Source organism: Carassius carassius, chromosome 28 (assembly GCF_963082965.1).
Source record: "Carassius carassius chromosome 28, fCarCar2.1, whole genome shotgun sequence".
In the NCBI taxonomy this organism is placed as follows: domain Eukaryota; kingdom Metazoa; phylum Chordata; class Actinopteri; order Cypriniformes; family Cyprinidae; genus Carassius; species Carassius carassius.
This window is the reverse complement of record NC_081782.1, coordinates 15,020,139-15,039,815: the sequence shown is the minus strand read 5'-3', so window position 1 is coordinate 15,039,815 and position 19,677 is coordinate 15,020,139. Positions and strand designations below refer to the sequence as shown.

The 19,677-nt window shown below is 38.7% G+C and overlaps 3 protein-coding genes across 5 annotated transcripts in view; 2 read left to right on the top strand and 1 right to left on the bottom strand.

Annotated features, from left to right (window-relative positions):
• Nucleotides 1–4,358, bottom strand: part of LOC132108055 (mitochondrial import inner membrane translocase subunit TIM50-like) — a 31,383-nt gene extending 27,025 nt beyond the window's left edge. Inside the window, exons 1-3 of the mRNA XM_059514524.1 lie at nucleotides 4,115–4,358; nucleotides 3,330–3,483; nucleotides 2,125–2,156 (exon numbers count right to left, since the gene is read on the bottom strand). Of these exons, the coding sequence (XP_059370507.1) occupies nucleotides 2,125–2,156; nucleotides 3,330–3,483; nucleotides 4,115–4,318 (390 nt within the window). The 5' untranslated portion in view covers nucleotides 4,319–4,358. The remainder of the gene's footprint in view (nucleotides 1–2,124; nucleotides 2,157–3,329; nucleotides 3,484–4,114) is intronic.
• A 993-nt stretch (nucleotides 4,359–5,351) lies between these two features.
• Nucleotides 5,352–9,353, top strand: tnfaip1 (tumor necrosis factor, alpha-induced protein 1 (endothelial)). The gene is made up of 7 exons (XM_059514523.1): nucleotides 5,352–5,530; nucleotides 5,909–6,252; nucleotides 6,358–6,527; nucleotides 7,903–7,986; nucleotides 8,106–8,158; nucleotides 8,268–8,463; nucleotides 8,540–9,353. The coding sequence occupies exons 2-7, from the start codon at nucleotides 6,012–6,014 to the stop codon at nucleotides 8,756–8,758; spliced, it is 963 nt and encodes a 320-aa protein (XP_059370506.1). The 5' UTR covers nucleotides 5,352–5,530; nucleotides 5,909–6,011; the 3' UTR covers nucleotides 8,759–9,353.
• Nucleotides 9,354–10,413: 1,060 nt separating this feature from the next.
• The window catches only part of LOC132108053 (small G protein signaling modulator 2-like), a 48,752-nt gene continuing 39,488 nt past the window's right edge, over nucleotides 10,414–19,677 (top strand). For all 3 annotated transcript variants that reach the window (XM_059514522.1, XM_059514521.1, XM_059514519.1), the window contains exons 1-2: nucleotides 10,414–10,665; nucleotides 14,647–14,722. In XM_059514522.1, the coding sequence (XP_059370505.1) occupies nucleotides 10,606–10,665; nucleotides 14,647–14,722 (136 nt within the window). In that variant the 5' untranslated portion in view covers nucleotides 10,414–10,605. The remainder of the gene's footprint in view (nucleotides 10,666–14,646; nucleotides 14,723–19,677) is intronic.

Genomic DNA, 19,677 nt, shown 5'->3' with positions numbered 1-19,677 from the left:
CAATAATGCATTCAAACAAATGTAATATTACAGTGCTACTTCATCTGTATCTGATATCGAATGAGCAGAAATATGTAAGAAATGCATCGATCCGTATGTAAAATAAAAAAAACGTTTAATTAGAAACTAAATTTGCACTGTAAAAAGCAGCAATCATACCTTTTAATGCTGACATGTTATTAGCTTGTCATGTAGTAGTAAAAAACTTTGCACACTTGTGTTCCAATTAGCCACTTTGAATTTATATATATATATATATATATATATATATATATATATATATATATATATATATATATATACGTTAAACGTTAATACGTTATGAACAGAAGTTGAACTGTGGTATTTCAAACATACTGAATTACTTCAGACTTCAGTGTTTCAGATATCAGCGAGCGTGGAGTGGAGCGGGAAATGGTGATCCCGGAGCAGAGTGATTATTAAATGCTCAGAGCGCGGAGGGGAAATTGTTGATGCTCCACACACATACTCTGTACCCTTTACCTGATCGAAAAAAATCTTTCACTCTACCTGTGTCAGTCTTGTTAAGCGACTTACAGTGCATTCAGACTAACATTTTTTACCTAACATGTGTTCCTTGGACATATTCATGCACTTTAAAAAAAAATACTTAAAATCTTCTTTCTTTTCAGATTCGTATTTACAGCATTATCATAATAGGCTGTATAGTAACTTATTGGCAGAAAACCAGTAGTTCTCTGTGAAATCAGACAATGAGCACCCCATACAGTCAAAATGGCTTGATCATAACACATCTGCGAATATTCGGCTGTGAGATTGAGAGTCGAATCAGGCTCCTCCAATCAAAACATCAAATCTTTAACTATTTGGGGTCACCTCCTAAATATTTCACAAAATTGCAATATTTTTTTATAAAATAAATGAGCATAAAAGACCTTCTGACCCAAGGCATTTGAATGGTAATGTATATAAATGTACAGCTTTTTCTGCTAGAATGTTTTTTCTTGTCCTCCCTTCTTTTAATTTACAGGAAGATAAAAAAGTGTGTTAGATCGATCATTAAAGCCAGTCTCTGAGAAATATTTACAGTACGGGAACAGGATAAAGGTCTCATGCTCACAATAAGATCACAAGAGCTGAGAACGGTAAAACTCAACCAATATAAAGGACGAGGTGTGCAATCAGGCACCAACGGCCCTCTGAACTCCCCTGAGATCACACGGACCTGTGAAGTGTGCCCTTACAAGTCAGCTCTAACTTAAGCAGGTAACAAAACAGGACGTCAAAGGTGGAGGTGTGCTCTTGAAAGTGACCACCTTCCTGAATTCCCACCTCCGGCACATGCCTCCAGACTAGGTCTGTTTGGCATCTCCCTGTGAAGTGTGCCTCTTTAAAGGTGGGTTACAAGACCTTGCTAATTTGAACTTTTATAAGACAAAGAAGCTTAAATGCTCATTTATACCTTTAACACCTTAAGTTTGGAATAGAAAGTCAGTACATAATCACACAATGTTCAATTTTGGGTGAAGATGCTACAATAAATCAATATACAATAATAATTGACTATGACATTGAGAATTTGAAACAAACAAACGGTTCTTGTCACAACATCATGGTCAAGCTACAATTACAGTAGTACAGGTATAAAATGCAACACCAGCAATCAAAGCACATTTCACTCCGGTCTCCTGTGAGACTGTCTTTGTAAAGCGAGTCGTTTGAAGTGGGCCACCTCGAGAGGTGCTAGAAGTCTGCTCGCTGAAGAAAGGAAGTGTCTTCACACCGATATCTGATTGAACTGTCTGCCAGGCGACTGAGAAAGTGTGCCATGGGCAATAGTGTGGCTTAGAGCTTGTTAAAATTACCATATAAGAATAAAATGGAGGGTAAAGATGGACAGCTGAGAAGTGTTTTGGCATTAACTATCACCATTAAGATACATTTAAACTGCTAAGTAAATCTGCTCAGCTAATGTGGCATTAACTTTTTTCTCTTTCTTGAGAAGGTGGTGAAATTCTTAGCTCATATTTATAAAAGATGTATGGATGAGTTCCATACATACGTTGAACTACAGTTTAAAGATTCCTTGGCAAAAATAACTATTAAGTCTTAAAACCTGACTTTATGAGAGTTCATGCTTACCTTATTTCCTTGTTCATCCACAGAACTGCTTCCTACAGACCAGAAAAATTCATTATTTGAGTCATGATTTTAAACAGAGTTTGTGCAAAAAAAAAAATAATAATAATATAATATAAATCAGTGGTATGCGGTGATGTTTTAAAAAAAAAGGAGGCAGTTTTATATATATATATATACATACATATATGTGTGTGTGTGTGTTATTTAATATTTATAAAATTTTACTGGGTAAATACATATTACATAAATAATTTTGTATTTTATTAATATTGTGTTTTTATATTTTTAATACTAATTGTATATGTAAAATGATATAAAATAATAATTTGAACTTGCATGCAAAAACATGTTAAATTATTAGTAAGCTGTAAAAACACATAAATAAAATAAATAATAGTAAATATGCAGGTTAAATAAATATTTACCATTAACGCAACGTAATCCTCCAATACAAAAATGGAATATTTTTACAATAAAATAAATCACGAGAGTAGCACATATGTGACCCTGGACCACTAAACCAGTCATAAGGGTACATTTTTCTGAAAAGATGATGTATGCTGATTACATTGACGTATGGTTTGCTAAGATAGAACAATATTTGGCCGAGATGCAACTATTTGAAAATCTGGAATCTGATGGTGCAAAAAAAAATCGAAATATTGAGAAAATTTAAAAGTTCTTATCAATGCAATGCATCAAAAATTTAGTTTTGATATATTTACAGTAGGACATTTACAAAACATCTTCATGGAACATGATCTTTACTCTATGTCTTAATGATTTTTGGCATAAAAGAAAAATCTATAATTTTGACCCATACAATATATTTTTCCCTATTTCTACAAATATACACCAGCGACTTAAGACTTAAGTTTTATGCTCCAGGGTCAAATATATGATGTGTGTTTATATATATATATATATATATATATATATATATATATATATATATATATACACACAAAATACAGTAACCAGTGACATCCAAAAATTCTCCTGATAATTCAGAACAATCCAAAGACTAATCCAATCATCCAACAATGGCAGTTAAAAATTGTATGAATGCTATGAGAAATGTTATGAACATGCCAGTCAAAAAAGGTTAAAACAATCCAACGATGTTTGAAAAATATCTTCAAACTTGTAATATTCCAATCCATTGGTGCCCACCCTTAGCGTAAGAAAGCATCAGACAAACTCACCGAATATGTAGACAATGCCTACTGTGCTTCCAAGTCCCAAAAATCCTGCTAACCGAAGGGCCATCTTCTTAGCATATGCGCTGTTCTCTTTCTGTTTCTTGTCCTCACCCTGTTCATTTTTCTTGTCACCAGAGTCATCACCCTCTGGAGGAAGCTGGCCCTGTGAACGATGTGTCAAAAGCATCCTGCTTTACATTTGCCTGGGATCCTGAGCATTAACTGACTAAACTCAAAAAAGAATAAAATATCACGTTACACAGCAGCTAGTATGAATACTATTTTCTGTTTCTAATATGAGGAGCTGTCATCATGACAACCATAAAACACTGATGTGATGTATCAAATATGATGCAAAACACATGTACTTTTTAGATTTTTTTCCTTTACAGAGTAAATACACTGCCATATTAGGTAACAGATTATTATTTCATATGGCAGGTTTACAGAAACTCATAGAACTAGCATTTGTGATACCGCTCTGTCCTGTGCCTTCATTTATGCTACATATTCGAGAGTAAATGTTATTACATGTAGTGATTTCTACTGATGATGTGAAAATGTAATTAATGTTACTGCTCTGTCATACATAACTAATGCCTGACTTTATTCAAACCACCACCTGTCAACCTTTACTAACCAGACCTAACCATTTGACAAATTGGGGTCATTTATTCATCAATACACTCAACGCCAAGGTACTAACATGTGAATGCACATATTTTTTTAAATAATTGGCTGTCTAATACCCTGTCATGCAGGAATGTCAGGCGGTCATAACTGCTCACCTGGCTCTTCTGCTGCTGCTGAAGCCTCTCCTGCAGGATTGCCTGGGCCAGTCCTCCTGTGGCACTACTACTGGATGTGTCAGTGGAGAGAGACCTGACAACATCCAGCGCCGCGGGGGCTGTGAAGCCTCTGGCCCCCTGCCTCAGTCTGAGGAGGCCCCGGCTTGCCCAGACACACATGGGATACACAGACACCGCCGACATCTTGAATATGATGCAGCTAGTGCACTGAGCGCGAGTGGAAAGGACAAACGAGGTTGATTGGTTGCGAATGTTGTGATTGGCAGGCACAGAGAGCCAATCGGATCCAGGAACTGCAACGCGAAGGCTGGTCTTGGAATGTCGTCACGTTCACCGTCAAAAGCTGTCAAAAGTCCCCGGTATTTTAACTACAAATATCTTAAAAGCAATGCTTGGTTTAATAATAATAACAGATACTGTATAATGACTAACATATATAATAATGATACAAATATGGCATCCTATGGAGATATACACATTAAATATCGACATATCTAGAAGATTCACTGTGATATGGGCATACATTTCATAATAAAAGTACTTTATACTTGTAAATTGAATTAGTATTTTGAAATGTCAAACCCCTTTGATTGATTGCACTTTATTCTCGCCATGAATATAGCCTTAGAAGCTGGTATGGCGTTTAAAAGAAAAGAAAGAAATTAAGAAAGAAAGAAAGAAAGAAAGAAAGAAAGAAAGAAAGAAAGAAAGAAAGAAAGAAAGAAAGAAAGAAAGAAAGAAAGAAATGCCAAATCTGTGTTTTAGGAATACATGAATGATACAAAAAATTATTGAATATTTATTGTATAAAATGAATAAAATATAATATTGAACAAAACATGAAGAAGGTCTGTACAACATTTCAAACAAAAAAAATAAAAATAAGAAAAAAATAGAAAGTACAAATATCAAGTAATAATGTTGGATAATGTTTTTAGTTAAAGTTATTACACGTGGGAAAAGCCTGTTATAGATCCTTAATAGGCTAAACATGATTTCAGGACATGGAATGGATAAAAATGTAAGCTAGATAACTGAGAAACTCGATTTAACGTCGTATTGTTTGTCAATGTTATTTCTGAAAGATATTTTACAAAGTAAAGCGTTTTAAAAGGGTTTGGCTAGGCTGACGATACCTGCACTGGCCATTGGGTGGCAGTCGATCCTTATAATGATTTAACCTGTTGCTGTTGTGCTTTCAAAGAAGAAGATCAATCAACACCGTTTTGTTCATGGTTCTGTTATCACTGAAGGCAGAAGTGAAAAGTGGTTTTTACTTTTGTATATCTTCAGATAGAGCCATTTGTTTTCCTTGTTATCAACTATGGTAAAACTGTCGAACTGATCAAGTCTTCGTGTTCAGTTGAACGCCCACGAGTTACTGAACAACAGTGGGTGAGTTTATAGCTTGGAAAAGTTTCTTCATTTCGACAAACTTACCTTAATATATAACTATTTTGAAATAAACCAGCTAAGCTAGTTCTAGTTTAGCATTAAACATAAACGCAGTCCAAAAATGCTTTGTCATTGTGCTTTTTGCGTCCTTATATTAGCCAGACACGTTTTGTAAACACAAGTATAAAGTTTCTAGTCTAGTAGCAATTCATCAACAGAAAAAGGTACGTTAATGTATTAAAAAACAAGATATACATAAATATAAATTCAATATTTCACACTTTAGATTGCTAGACACTTTCAGTCTTTATAGTACAAGGTCATATTTGCTGTTATCATATATATATATATATATATATATATTTATGTGATGTGTAGCATGTAGGTTTTGCGTCACTGGCAGCCTGCCCAGCAGCATTTCACCACGGCGGGGGAAATCAGACCGATCGTGTGCAGGGTGGTTATCTACCTACAGCGGGACATGTCAGGAGAGAGCTGCCTGCACCAGCTTCAACCGCAAATCGGGCCCATTGTGTCAAACTCTTCAGTGGCCTGCCCCAAGGCTGACACCTGCACTTACCGCGGTGTCACCGGCAACAAGTACGTGCAGCTCAATGTTGGCGGAAATCCTTATTATACCACGCTGCGGGTGCTCACCCGACAGGACACCCTCCTGAGATCCATGTTCAGCGGCAAGATGGAGGTACTCACTGATAAGGAAGGTGAGTTATTTAGACAGTGCCGAGATATGATGTAACCAGTTTAGCTTGGGTATGCAGTCCTGATGTTATGTGAATTCTACTTTTTTTTTTTTTTTTTTTTTAAAGGTTGGATCCTAATAGATCGCTGTGGGAAACACTTTGGTTCGATTCTCAGCTATCTCCGTGATGGATTTGTGACCTTGCCCAAGAGCAGAAAGGGTACCATGGAGCTCCTAGCAGAAGCCAAGTATTACCAGATCCAGGGATTGATAGACTTGTGCCAGAGAGCCCTGCAGGTTGGTGGAGGCTTTCCTGATTAGTCTTGTTTTTGTGTGATTTTCATGAAAATATTCAGGTTCTATTTCATTCCAAAATTAAAAGAAAGACATTAGATATTTAAAATTGTGCCATTTTAAAGCAAGAATGTATCTCCTACATATTCGTATTGTTGTAATGCAAATATGATGAAAGTGAAAAAGTGAAAGTGACGTGACATTCGGCCAAGTATGGTGACCCATACTCAGAATTCGTGCTCTGCATTTAACCCATCCGAAGTGTACACACACAGAGCAGTGAACACACACACACACACTGTGAACACACACCCGGAGCAGTGGGCAGCCATTTATGCTGCGGCGCCCGGGGAGCAGTTGGGGGTTCAATGCCTTGCTCAAGGGCACCTAAGTCATGGTATTGAAGGTGGAGAGAGAACTGTACATGCACTTCCCCCACCCACAATTCCTGCCGGCCCGAGACTCGAACTCACAATCCTTCGATTGCAAGTCCGACTCTCTAACCATTAGGCCAAGGCTTCCCATAATTCTACGATTCTATGATTCTTGTTACTGTAATATGGAAAACAAAATGTATATTATTTTCATTTTTAAATACATCTGGGTAGAAGTGGTTTACTGCTTCTAATATAGGATTATTTTAATTAAGGCATTTCTTTAGGATTTTTTGATGAATAGAAAGCTTAAAAACTACATTGATTTGAAATAGAAATATTTCGTAACATTTATTAAAGTCTTAACTGTCACTTGTAAAAAAAAAAAAAAAAATTGTAAACATGATGCCCAAGTTTGCTTAATAAAAGTATTAACTTCTTTGAGTAACATCTTACTAAATGCAGACCTTTGAAATTTAGTGTATGTTAAACAATAATGCAAACTATTTAAATGCTCCTAAATGAAAACCTAATTTTTTAATGTCTAAAAAATATAATAATTATAATAATAATGACAACAGTAATAATAATTTTGGGGTGAAATATGACCCAGATATTTCTTGTTGTAATGACGAAGTAGAGGCAGTCGGATCCATCTGCAGGACTTTATTGAAGCAGGTATCAAACCAAGGATGCACAGAGCATAAAACACTAAGGTAGCACGAAGCAACATGCAGCGTGGTAAAACAACACTTCACAGAGAAACACAGAACCAGGCAGTCCAGATAAAGGGGGGATAATGATTAACAGCTGGATATGATGATGCTGATGAGAAAACCAGACAGGGCTGGAAACTAATGATAGCAGAAGGGAAGGATGGGAATTGCAGTCCTAGAACTCAGGTGACAAGGAGCGCATGAGACCGGAGAGAGGTGAAGGCGCGCGCTCCGTGACACTTGTCAGGTTTGTGAGATCGTTCCATTTATTTGTTTGTTTGTTGGTAGGCTAATGAAGAAAAGGCTTTGTGTGTTATCCCTGTCATAACATCTCCTAAAGAGGAAGAGAGGCTGATACAAGGCTGCGTAAGGGTGAGACTTTCATGGAGTGCAAATATTCTGTTTTTCGGGGTTTGTTTCATGTTCACATATAAAACAAAATCATCTGCAACTCTGAATGCCTTTCCCCATTATTATTTTTCCACTTATAGCCTGTTGTAAAACTGCTTTACAACCGAGGGAACAACAAATATTCCTATACAAGGTAAATACCAGTGCTTTAACCTTAAACATGATTGACCTTTTTGAGAATTTGAGTTCTCCCTTCTAGTGTTCTTATTGTCTTTGTGATTGGGATTTATCTTCCTCAAAAGCAACTCGGATGACAACCTACTCAAGAATATCGAGCTGTTTGAGAAGCTGTCTCTGAGTTACAGCAGCCGTGTGCTCTTCATTAAAGATGTCATCGGAGACGAGATCTGCTGCTGGTCCTTTTACGGACAGAGCCGTAAGCTAGCAGAAGTCTGTTGCACGTCCATCGTTTATGCTACTGAGAAGAAGCAGACAAAGGTAAGTGGTGTTTGAAAAGGTATTTCTATAGGCACTGTTTGAACGTGTCAAAGAAGAACTCTCGTAATGCGCTCAGGTTGAGTTTCCAGAAGCACGGATCTACGAGGAGACGCTAAATGCCCTGCTTTATGAGACTCTCCCAGTCCCAGATTACTCTCTGTTGGAGGCCACCCGCAGACGGAACAATTGTTGCACACACAGTGAAGAGGAGGAGGCCGTGGAGCTGAGGGAGCGCGTGCGGCGAATCCACATTAAAAGATACAGTACTTATGACGACAGACCACTTGGACATTAGCTTAAATGTGAATTTAAGACATTTTATATGTATCTTTTCAACTAGTGCCTCTGTTTTCACATTGACTGTAGAGAACACTAAACTACCAGCACCATTTAACCACTTTGTAGTTTGTTGCCTGAACAGATTGCTGCTTTGTCTTTTTTTTTTTTTTTTTTTTTTTAGTAGGTGACTTGACAATCAATGTTTGGATGAAATGCGGTTTGAACTTTTAATGTGAACGTAACAAAAAGTTGATTATGAATTAGCATTAGTTCCTATATTTTAATTTATTTACCTCATTATTTTGTTGTTTTTTAGGAAACCACTATGTTTTAAACAGTAGTTACTAACCTAATCATAGAATGTTTTGATAACATTTGCCAAGTACATCACTCTGTTTCCGCTAACTGTACAGGATCATATACTCCATTACAGTCCGGCCTTATGCCTACATTAATCTTCAAGTACTGTGATTTTATGAAAAAAGAAATCATGTATATGGATTTGGGGTGTTGTATTTAGAAAAATCAGGTTGTAGTGTTTGATTTTTGTCTAGTAAGATGAAAAGAAATGTGCTTTTAATACTTAATGAATGAATGAATGTGATCTAAAAGTTTCCTGCTGTGGTTATTTAACACTCACAAAATATTTTCTTAAACTTAAAGGGTAGTTCACCTAAAAATGAAAAATCTTTACAACAATTCAGGTTTATTTGCCAATACATTTAAAGTTTGTATGGTCCAAAACAACTTTGGACCTCTTTGACTGTCAATGTATGATAAAAAAAAAAGGAAGAAGGTATTTTTAAAAGTATCATCTTTCGTGTGCTTTTATTTGAATTAAATGTATTTCATTTTTACCTAGTAACTTTAACAGTAGCTATTAAAAGAAATGAAAACATGTATCATCTTCAGGCCACTCAAGATGTAGATGAGTTTGTTTCTGCATAGGAACAGATTTGGAAAATGTTATATCACTTGCTCACAAATTCCTCTGCGGTGAATGGGTGCCGTCAGAATGAAAGTCCAAACAGCTGATAAAAACGTCACAATAATTCACAAGTAATCCACACCACTCAGGTCCATTAATTAATTTCTTGTAAAGTGAAAAGCTGTTTCTTTGCATGTTTAAATATTCAGTTTGTTTCTATTTTAAGTTTGTAAACTTTTTTTACCTAAAATATGAGTCCTTTATCATAATATTGCTTTCTTCAGTGAAAAAGTCGTCTCAGCTGGATCAGGGGAGAAATTTGTGCAGATCAAAAACTGTTCTCAACAAATATGTTGTAAGAAGTGATATTATGCATTATGGATGTGGTTAAAATGCATTAATGATGGAATTGTTTCCTTAAAACAAATAGCTTTTTATTTCACAAGACACTACTTGATGCACAGGAGTCTCATGGATTACTTGTGGATTATTGTGGTGTTTTTAGCAGGTATTTGGACTCTCATTCTGACGGCACCCATTCACTGCAGAGGATCCATTGATCAGCAAGTGATGTAATGCTAAATTTCTCTGAATCTCTTTGAACCACCACAGGCGCCTCCATCTGAGCAGTCAAATGTGGAGGGGTGCTAAAAATAAACTGCGTACGGCGCGTGAAGAGATTTGTCCCATTGATCAACAATGCCAAGGGGGCGGGGCCAGGGTGATTGCGTCATAAAGGAACCGAAGATGGCTTCACGATGCGCTTCGTCAGTGCTTATATGCGTCAAGGCTCAGCTGTCAGTGCACACTTTTATGTGAAAAGGAAGGAAGGGTGAAGAAAATTAAAAATACTGGGAGTAAAGGCAGGCGAGCCGTTCAGATTTATGTCTCCAGCCAGTTTATGCTGCACTTGGGTTGTTTAACAGTCAGGGACAATGGGTTCGACTACAGATGAAGAATTTAAAGAGAAATTACTGTGGAACGTCAAAAGAGAAGTGGGTGCTATTCATTTATTACTTGTCTTATTTTTGATTGAATCCTAAAACATGCGTGCACGATCAGCTCGCATGCATGCTTTGTTTCTGATTTAGTGCATGCATATAAGTTTCCGATGCGCTGATGCCTTACGTACAGTGATGGATTAATGTATAACGAGTGCTCAGGTAGGCTATTACATTTCTTATAGTTTCACATTCAAACCCTTTCACCTGTAGCGCTGGAGAGATCGGCTATTTCTTTCCTCATCCGCTTTTAACTTAATGTAGCTATGGAATACGATTCAATCAATGGTTTCTTTGATGATCAATAGATTCTGCCTTCTGCAAAAGGCTTAATACAGTCTAAACCGAGTACGTTTTTACTGTCGAATATGCTACTAGCCTATTGCAAAGTAAACAAAAACGAGTTGACATCGAATTTCCGTTGACAGACACTTGAGGAGCTGAGCGTTCAGAGCACGCGAGGTTTATTTATAACACGACTGTAAGAGAAAGCGCGCTACTTTATTATTTGACTAGATTAGAAGAGATCGTTGCATTGATTGCTCTGCATGTTACCTGTTTTCATCTGGGTTTATTCTTTTTTTTTATCACATGCAGAGAAACTTTCTCATGTGAAATGCAAGATTAACCTATTTTTCAGTTACACGTTAATATCAATGATCAAATAAGTTTAATGTTAGGGGGTTATCACACAGTCAAATTCATATCTTCATTATATAGGCTAAGACCAGTCTGGCCATTATTGGTTCACACACTATAGGTTGAACTGGTTTCAAACTAATTATTAAAAACTGTTTAATATGACTAAGTTAAGTCAAGTAAACGATAATGTACATGAAGTGTAATTAAATATATTTTCTATTGCACTTACTTTGTTGCTTAAAAATGAATAAAAACATGACATTAATTTGAAAGTATTAATTTACATCTAAATGAGTGTATAAATCTTCCTCTAAGAATAAGAGTCCAATTAAGTTTAGAAAACAATTCAAAAACGTTTACTTTTGGACAGTGCAGCAGAAATATCTAGTTTAGTTAGTATAAGATAAATATATTAGCCCACTCAATGTTGTGATCGACCAATCAGATTAAGCTTTTCAAGAGAGTCTTGTAATGGAAAACAGATTCATCCCAGGTATTATTTTAACCTAAAAAGAATATATTACAAACCTAAATCCATATATTTAAAATTCGGTGCTGACCATTTTATGCTAAATCAAAATAAGTAGTCTTGAGATGAATATGAATGAACTGTTCTTGAGCGTATTTTGTAATAATTATTTGATAAGACTTCACATTCACAGAGTTTCAAATGTATTCATTCCAGGAAGTGTACAGTGGGAGAAGCTGTTACATTCTTTTATATCAGTGTAATTAATTCTTATCTTTCCCCCCACAGTGCAGGGAATGCTAGTTTTAAATCCAGCCCTCATGAATAATAGAAATCTTGAATGAATTTCTGCAAAGAATAGATGTTCTAAATTGGTCCCGGCATGTCTCGTGTCAGAACAGACTGTCCACATATCGGATGAACTTAATGCACAGTCCTGGCAGACATCATTTCTCATGATAGTTAAGGGCATGTCTAATATCATGGATGTGATAATACAAATCTTAAGGTATCTGTCCTCAGGTGGCTCAGTGGCCTGAGTTAATAAAAAAAAATCAATTTTTAACATCATCTCATTCATCAAGTTTTAAAGAACTTTTGTGCATCATTTGTGCATCACCTATTTTTACCTCTAAAATGAGACACTTCCTCCACAGAGATATCATGTACTCTTTAGTTAACGTAGAGTAACATTGATTTCCACTGTTTAGTAGAGCTTGTCCTGCAGGTCATTCCACATTAATATGTCTATGGGAACCAGTAAGACATTTGATATATAAAATGAAATAAGCCTACATATCTCTACAAAAGACCTCACTTTTTTGGTTTTCAGCAATTTTAGGCATCATTTGTATAGTTAGGAAATACAGAATCTGAATGAATATTTACAGTGCATACAGGTAATAACAGTCCTGCAATAGACACAGGATTAGATTTTTATTCCTCCATTGACTTTCTTTGTGTAACATCCCAGGTCTCTGTCACTTTAAGCTGCAGTCAGCCGCCTCCTGGTTGCCTAGGAACTGAAAGCATCAGCAGCTACCTAAGAAGTTAAATTGTTAAGTGGACGATTAATACAGCTGCATGAAGCAGGGGTCGTCACAAATGGCTCCCACAAGAGCAAAACAACATAGTTTCATTTTCTTGTTCTCTGCTTTTTCCCCATCAATATTTATTGGCTGCATTGAGCAACATCACACCATTTTGCAATGATCTATTTAATATTTATGACATATTTTTGTGTCTGCAGAACTGCATACCCCATTTTTTTTGTCAGATTTTCACTCAAGAGCTTAGATTTTGAATTGCAGTCTGCTTCATAAGTTTTTCTTTTTATAGCTGTGCATGTGATTGAGTCTGTCTTTGTAGGTGTTCACTATATGGATGGCAGAGCTCTCTGTATTTTCAGATGTTAGATGGTGTATTAACTGAGCATATTGTGAAGATATCTCTCCACATGTGGTGTGTGTGTGTGTGTGTGTGTGTGTGTGCCCCTTATTTCAGCTGTAAAAAACCTTTAGTGATGACTTCATTAATCCCATTGTTACTGCTGTCAGCTATGTCTCTATGTGAAGCATTTGCACTATTCGAAGCGTCCAACCATTCTCATGTCTTTCGAGACATGTTATACAATGCAACAGGCTGCTGTTAGTGAACTGGTTTAAAAACTATTTTAACTATTACTGTTTTTTCGTACCATCCCAAGAACAACAGCAAATATTTAATATCAGCCTTTAAAAAAAAAATAGCACGCCCAAAATGAAATGTTCCTGAAAATGTACCCACCTTTAGGTAATCCAAGATGTAGAGAAGTTTGTTTCTTTATAAGAGCATATTTGGGGGAATTTAGCATTACATAACTTGCTCACCAATAGATCCTCTGCAGTGAATGGGTGCCGTCAGAATGAGAGTCCAAACAGCTGATAAATACATTGCAGTAATCCACACCACTCCAGTCCATCAGTTAATGTTTTGTGAAAATCTGCATGTTTTGTAAGTCTTTGTATGAAACAAATAGATCATTAGACATTTTTACTTTAAACTTTAGACCAAAATATAAATACATAATCCATAACAATGCTTCCTCCAGTGAAAAATGTCTGTCCTCTCGTATCAAAATTCATTGACAATTTTGGACTGTTCACTTTTCACAAACGGTGCTTGATCAGTGCATATTTCTCTCCTGATCCAGACAAGATTATTTATTTATTTTTACTGAAGAAAGCAATATTAGACAGATGACTCTTATTTTAGCTAACAGCAGTGGTTTAGAATTAAAAGCATAGTGATGTTGTATTTGCCCATTACAAACACAGATTTTTACTTCGCAAGACATTAAGTGGTGTGGATTATTGTGATGTTTTTATCAGCTGTTTGGACTCTCATTCTGGCGGCACCCATTCACTGCATAGGATCCAATGGTGAGCTACATTTCTCCAAATCATTTTGGATAAAAGATACATACTCATCTACATCTTGGATGGGTGAGTACATTTTCACACTTCACACAAGTCATGCCTATAATCAGCAGATACCCATGATTTGCTCGTTCTCATTGGTACAGTTACCCTTCTGCTGTTCTTCAAATTACAGACAGTATGAAGACGCCTGCAAGGATTGTGATTAATTAGTCTGGGATTTGCTGTAGTACTGACAGCTGGAAGAGAAAAATGTGACGACAGACTCATTCTACACAGTTCCTTGCACTTCAAGGGAAACAATTCAGTAATGCTAATTAAAGCATTTGTAGTTATGCTGTGATAATTAATTAGATGTTTTTGTGCACCTGATTCCAAGAATTTTGACTTGTCATAATTTTTTGCCAATCTTTGCCGCTCCCTAATTGTGTGTCTTTCCATGTCTAGGTGAAGCAGATTATGGAGGAGGCAGTGACCAAGAAGTTTGTACATGAAGACAGCAGCCACGTTATTGCACTTTGCAGTGAGTTGTTGAAATTCATTAACAAATGATCATGCTGCAGTACAAAGTGAAGTGACATACAGCCAAGTATGGTGACCCATACTCAGAATTCGTGCTCATCTTTTAACCCATGTGAAGTGCACACACACAGCAGTGAACACACACCCAGAGCAGCCCAGGGAGCAGTTGGGGGTTCGATGCCTTGCTCAAGGGCACCTAAGTCATGGTATTGAAGGTGGAGAGAGCACTGTACATGCACTCCCCCCAACTACAATTCCTGCCAGCCCGAGACTCGAACTCACAACCTTTCGATTGCAAGTCCGACTCTCTAACCATTATGCCACGGCTTCCCCCATGTGAGATTAGAGCTGTTGTGGAGTTAAATTCCAAACAATTTTTGTGAATTCATTTTGCAAGTTAAAGTATAAAAAAATTTAAACATCTAATAATTAATATACATATAACATTTATAAAGAAAACACAATAACTACTCTATTAAAGTATATAGAATGAAATAAAATAATTATGAAAAAGATATACATTTAAATTTAACATTCTTTCTGAAAAATAGTGGCAACTGGAATTGCAAATTCATATTGTGAATTTAAATGATTAACACATAATTAATGTAGATAAATATAACATTTTGTAAAGAAAACCTCATAATAACCACAAAATATGTTATGTACAAAATATATAGATATAAATAAAAGTACAAAATATGTCAAATTGACATTGCTGCACAATTTGCCATCTGATATCACAAATTGAATTTTGAAAAATTATTAAAATTAATTAACTAATAATTAATATGCATGCATGTACCTTTTTGTGTAAAGAGCCTAAAAATCACTAAGAAATATTTAAAAATATATAGATCTACATTAAATTACATTATTCATTTAGCTAACACTTTTATCCAAAACGACTTATAATTGCTATATATGTCAGAGGTCGCATGCCTCTGGAGCACCTAGGGCTTAAGTGTCTTGCTCAGGGTGTCTCACAGTGGATTCGAACCCGGGTCTCTCACACCAATGGCATGTGTCTTATCCACTGACTGGGCCATCAACACATCAACAAGAAATATTATATTTTTTCTAATTGCTAAATATAAATTTCTCAGTTTGACAAATTTATATTGCAAGTAAATTATTAATTAATTAATAATTATTTTATATTAATATAACTTTTTGTATAAAGACAGCATGTGATGAAAATATCTTTCTTTTAGACATAAATGTAATTATATTAAAAAAAAAAATAGAATTTCTAGAAATCAATTGTGCATAAATTAGCAGTAATATTATATATAATATAGGTACTAGCACTAGTCTAAACCATGACCAGCAGAATTTTTTTTTTTGGTGAGCCTTGACATATGAGAGCCCTCATCGGGAAAGACTTTAGATGCGATGGCTGGGGCTCGGTGGCATGATGATAGTTCCGGAGCTTTGGATCACCGCCAACAATAAGGTTGATTTGTCCGGTGCGGATGACTGGAGTCTGTGTGTGTGTGTGTGTGTGTGTGTGTGTGTGTGTGACTCACACACTCTTTACTCCAGTGACACAGAGACAGACCGGAACATTAACCCAGGCTCAACCTCATTACGTCAGTGACACACCAGTGCTGTGTGGCACCACAGATATTGCTTAGTCCTCAATCTACAAGTACAAATGGAAAAAGTAATGTACTTCATTATTACACAGCTTTGTTAACATTTACAATCTCATTTTGCCTTCATACAGTAGGGAGTAGTGTTTTGCCCACAGAAAGCACTTGATCTAAGTGCTTATGCAAATATGTATTCCGTTTATCATTGGTGGTGATTTTATATTTCACACATAGCAGATATTCTTGCACTGCCACTGCTTGAGCTTGTTGATATTTACAGTTTTTGTCTCTTGTCATACAATATGGTGTGCCAGCTTTTGCTTTGAGGCTCAGTTGTTGTGTTGTGTGAATTTCAAAACCCCAGAAGAGCTGTAAGATCTAAGCAGCAATGTACAAGACATCAGGACCCGTCCCTGCAAATCAGAAATCAGTGTGCCCATGTTTGCCTGAGTGGCCTGAACTCTTTTTATAAGTATGCAATGCTGGCGTGTTTATACAGAATGCTAAATTTATTCAAACGCATGTTATTGTCACTGACTGCTATCGTTTAGAAGGCTGAACTGGAACGGCTTCTGTGTATCAAGGTTAAAGGTCACATGATAACAAGTGATGTCAGTCCTCGGCTAGTCTGTGACTCATCTGTGTCCTTCCATTAGACGGTTAGCGCTGTTTAATTGTGGAACATCCGATAATAAATTTGAATTATTACTTTTGTTACTCAGGCCCTTTTTTATGGACACCGTAATAAGGACATCTTCATTCGGTGCTCCTTTTCATTAGCTCTAAATGACAAGGAGTTAGAATATGAGATTTGCTGTGTAAATGCTATTCCAATAGCTGCTGAACTCCATGACTACAGCAGATCGTCTCGGTTACGTACGTAACCCTCGTTCCCTGATGGAGGGAACGGAGACGTTATGTCGAACGAGATATGGGGTCTCCCTTGGGAGGCCAATTATCTCTGAGTTTAAGAGAAAACGCCAATGAAAATTGGCTAGTGGATTTAACATACCTGAGCCACTCCCCGTGCCAACGAGTATAAATAGGGCGACAGGTGCATCCACTCATTAGGTTTTACGCTGAGGAGCCGAGAACGTGTCCCGGCAACAGCGACCGGTTCAAGGTTGTGGCATGGGGACATAACGTCTCCGTTCCCTCCATCAGGGAACGAGGGTTACGTACGTAACCGAGACGTTCCCTATCTGTCGGTCACTATGAGTTATGTCGAACGACATATGGGGTCCTATGGAAAACGCCACAACCTGAACATCGTCACAACCCTGTGGCGCTGCAATTGTCGACAAGCCCTGGCATGCCACAAAAGCTACGCTTAAGGTCGTAACCTTCCCAAAGCCCCAGCGCAAATTCACTGACCTTGGTACCGAAGAGGCCAAAGGGTGAGTACATCGCTGCTGGAGAAGGCCACGCTGCGGTTCCGCCCACATAAAGTTAATGGAAGGGATTTCAACCTTCAGAGAAAGATTGCTTCAAATCTTCCCTATTTGTTCTTACAGCTTGGCAAGACAATGGGGAAGCGAGCCTTAGGAAAAGGTCGCTACGGAGACCACATCCTACCCATAGGGAGGTGGCATGTGGAGATGCTTATATGGACTGACCCAGGGGGCAGTACTACATATGAAAGGGGTCTCTGAGGCAGGTCCTACCTTAGAGTAGAGATGGAACAGCTGCCAGAAGAGACTGACAGAGCGGGTCTGTCAAGGGAAGACACGGGTTTGCCAAGAGGGAAACCTTACCGTGGAAGAATACACATATGGGATTACCCGTAGGGAATCAAGCCATATGAACACCTAGCCCAGTACAAGGGCTGACCGGAACTCCGGGCATGCTAACACCAGTACTGGGCCTGGCGGCAGACTGCTCCGCCAAGTCTGACTGCAGAGGGTGCTGGAGGAAGCTCGACCAGGGTACGCCAACCGGGGAACTCACTGGGAGAAGAAAGGCGCTCACATCCCCGTGTTAGGGGGAATGGCGCAGCAAGCGTGACACCTCGCCAGCCCTTCCCGCCAATTACCTGTTACCCAACACACGGGAAGAAACTGGTCTTGAAGGTCTTCTTGAAAATTCTTGAAGGTCCCCGACCCTCTTGATGGAGGTGAGCGCGACCAGGAGCGCTGTCTTGAGAGACAGGAACTTAAGCTCGACTGAATCCAGCGGCTCAAAGGGACCCCTCTGAAGTCCGGCCAGGACGATAGAGAGGTCCCAGGAGGGAATCAGGGGTGTCCTAGGAGGATTTAACCTTCTGGCACCCCTCAGGAACCTAACGATCAGGTCATGCCTCCCCAGGGACCGGCTGTCCACTGCATCGTGATGGGCTGCAATGGCAGCCACATACACTTTCAGGGTGGAGGGTGACAGCACACGCTCCAACCTTTCTTGCAGGAAAGAAAGCACGACTCTGACCGGGCATCTCCGGGGGTCTTCTCGGTGAGAAGAACACCAATTCGTGAACAGACTCCACTTCAGAGCATAGGTCTGCCTCGTAGAGGGGGCTCTAGCCTGAGTAATAGTGTCTACCACCGCTGGGGGCAGATCACTTAGGTCTGCCGGGTCCCGTCCAGAAGCCACACGTGGAGGTTCCAAAGATCTGGATGCGGGTGCCAAATGGTGCCAAGCCCCTGAGAGAGAAGGTCCCTCCTCAGGGGGATGCGCCAGGGAGGGGCTGTCACGAGGAGCATGAGTTCCGAAAACCAGGTCTGGGTGGGCCAGTATCGCCTTCCCGAGGGACTGCGTTGTGACTTCCGTCACCCGGAAGGGGGAGGTCAGTCGCCATGCGCAGCTCCTGCATCAACCTCGGGTTGGTCCTACCCTCGTGCATTTGTTAAAGCCTTGGCTTGCTGAGTTTGCAGGATAGCCATGGCATGCAAAGCAGAGACAGCTTGGCCCGCAGCACTGTAAGCCTTGGTAGCAAGCGCGGCCGACAGCTTACAGGCCGGGAAGAAAGGAACCAGAGTAAAACGCGGTTGTGAGTTGCGCTCTACACCGAGAACCAATCAAACAGCGGTGCATTCACCTCCATCCTGATGCTCACAGCTGCCCGGGCAAGCACGGCTGTCAACTGTGGGTCCAATTTGGCAGTGGCGACAACACCCGAGGGGGGCAGCCCCGCCGAATCTTCATCCACAGAGGTCAACAGCCCATCCCCGATGCTGCAATTGACATCTGATCCCCGGCGGCAAACTGAATGACCCGTTGGGACTGCCATAAGACAGCCCAGCAAAATCACCCAGCAGCCGCACAGGACAAACACTGCGGAAGGGGTAAGAGGTCTGTGGGGCGTGGCCCGGCGGAGAAGCTCTCACTGTCACCTTCAAATCTCCCAGAGCACTAGCCGGTGGTCCTC

What these genes read in the sequence shown, in the direction of transcription:
- tnfaip1 (XM_059514523.1), top strand. Translation starts at nt 6,012, where the DNA reads ATGTCAGGAGAGAGCTGCCTGCACCAGCTTCAACCGCAAATCGGGCCC. An exon ending in AACAAATATTCCTATACAAG is followed by an intron (nt 8,159 to 8,267) that starts GTAAATACCAGT and finishes CTTCCTCAAAAG; the next exon opens with CAACTCGGATGACAACCTAC. An exon ending in CTGAGAAGAAGCAGACAAAG is followed by an intron (nt 8,464 to 8,539) that starts GTAAGTGGTGTT and finishes TAATGCGCTCAG; the next exon opens with GTTGAGTTTCCAGAAGCACG.